Source organism: Elephantulus edwardii, unplaced genomic scaffold (genome assembly GCF_000299155.1).
Source record: "Elephantulus edwardii isolate Elephantulus edwardi_28Jun2011 unplaced genomic scaffold, EleEdw1.0 scaffold00252, whole genome shotgun sequence".
Taxonomy (NCBI): Eukaryota; Metazoa; Chordata; class Mammalia; order Macroscelidea; family Macroscelididae; genus Elephantulus; species Elephantulus edwardii.
Window position 1 is genome coordinate 2,934,584 of NW_006400002.1, and position 2,058 is coordinate 2,936,641.

The 2,058-nt window shown below is 45.2% G+C and overlaps 1 protein-coding gene across 1 annotated transcript in view; it reads right to left on the reverse strand.

The window, feature by feature from the left end:
* The window catches only part of GSTM5 (glutathione S-transferase mu 5), a 45,379-nt gene extending 44,162 nt beyond the window's left edge, over nucleotides 1-1,217 (reverse strand). The window contains 1 exon segment of the mRNA XM_006903658.1: nucleotides 1,212-1,217. Coding sequence (XP_006903720.1) covers nucleotides 1,212-1,217 — 6 coding nt within the window.
* Nucleotides 1,218-2,058: the final 841 nt, after the last annotated feature.

The following is a 2,058-nucleotide window of genomic DNA, read 5'->3' on the forward strand; positions in this document are numbered from 1 at the left end:
AGCATAATGTCCTCCAGAGTCACCCATTTCGAGTAATCTTGCATGAGTTTCTTGTTTTTCAATGCAGCATAGTATTCCATTGTGTGAATATACCACAGCTTCTCCATCCATTCGTATGTTGATAGGCATTTAGGTTGCTTCTAACTCTTTGCTATTGTGAACAAAACCACAATAAACATGGGTGTACATATATCTGCCTTGGTGGTAGTTATGGTTTCTTTAGGGTTTATGGTTTCCCAGTAGAGGAATTGCTGGGTCAAATGGTATTTCTATTTGTAACTTTTTGAGAAGGTGAGAAGCTAACATTTTAAGAGCATTATTATGTTGAAACTAAATTTTAGATTTGGTATTTAAAGGCCCATTTTCAATGGAAAAATAACTCAATGCTTGAAAGAAATGCGGGACCTAATAAATGAAGACAGGTGTAAATGAAAACTGTGAACATTGTGGTCATTTACATTGTAAAAGATAAAAACATACATTTCAGAGTTGGGCTTAGGAATAGCACATCCATGTCCTTCAAACCAAGACAGCCAACAAAGATGTGTGTGATGTGAGCAGGACCTAGCAGAGGTTGTAGGACCTCACACACCAGCAAATAGATTGGCTGAACATATAATATACACTGACATATTTTTAAGTTTTAAAAGGAGTGACAGTTCTGAGACATGTTACAAGATGCATGCACCTGGTATGTCCTCGATAGGAAAAGGGAGTTGTCTGCAGGCATGACTGCTGTTAACATGAGTTCTGTATTTGTCTGTCATCCCTGGTGTATATGCTGAGTATTCTCCATCCATAGAGATAGGATTAAGCAGAAAGAGACCTGAAAAATCACAATTTACAAAGAGTTGATCCTTCTTCATGTCACAGATCCATGGGGAACAGTCCACTTTGGACTCCTGAGAAGAAGAACTCTTTTTACTCTTAAGGGTATTTGCCTGTTCTGTGGTTACAGCAGACGCAGCCCTCACTGAAATCCTCGATAGTTGGAGAAAGCAGAATCCTTACCGTCAAGCACGGGGCTGCTGACTGAAAGGTTCCCTGCTGTGCTGGAGCCCATGGTGGAGGCCAGTGCTCACCCAGCTCATTGAGGGTCTCCCTGCTTTTCACTGACCCTTTACCTTTCCTTGCATGCTGTTCTTCTGCAGGAATCGGCCCCCCCTGACAACATGCCCACAGTGTGTGAGCCGAAGTTCCACTCCCCTCACCTCCATGGAGCATTCTGATTGCCATTCCTTCATAACAGATGTGTTTGTTCTTTTGGAAATCTATGTAATTTCCATGTTTTTGATCGTTATTAATTTTTCATACTTGACTTGATGGTACCTAACAACAACAACAATAACTAAGTTGTTTCTGACGCATAGAAACTCTCCTTCCCCCAAAGTAGTCACTGGTGGATTTGAACTACTAGAGAAGCTCGGTCTTGGGTTAGCAAAACAACAAGAGTTCTTGTATGGGCCAAGAATATCAATCAGGGTGGGCTGTTCGCTTTATCTTGTACCCAGGTCCAGTGCTCTCCACGTCCTGCAGTGCCAGCCCTTTAGCACCCTTCTGGGCCCTGCACAGCCCTTGCCGGGTGAGCAGGTTGCTGGGCAGGCTGGCTCTGGATGCGGCAGGCAGGCGGCCGCGCTTAGAGCATTTCTCGATTGAATCTGCCCGGGGTGTAACGCTGCTTGGCGCCGCAGGCTGATCCATCCTCTTGCTCTCTGGGGCAGTGATGTTGAGCAACTCCGCGCCAGGGCCTTTGGCCCACGAGGCCGGCTCTGCACAGCTAACATTGCAACAGACATCCCTGCAAGAAGACCAAGAGAACATCAACCCAGAAAATGTGGCGCTGATCCAGCAACCCCGGACTCGAGCCCGCCTGGCAGGGTCTAGCACCACAGCAGAAGCCGAAGACACGACGGGCTGCGCCTCTTAAGGATATTTCTGTAAATGATGAGCATGTTTTTGTACCTTCCTGGAAAGCAAACAATAAACAGCCTCCATTCACCATTCACATGGATGAAGCAGAAGAAAAGACTCAAAGAAGACCAGCTGAATCTAAAAAAA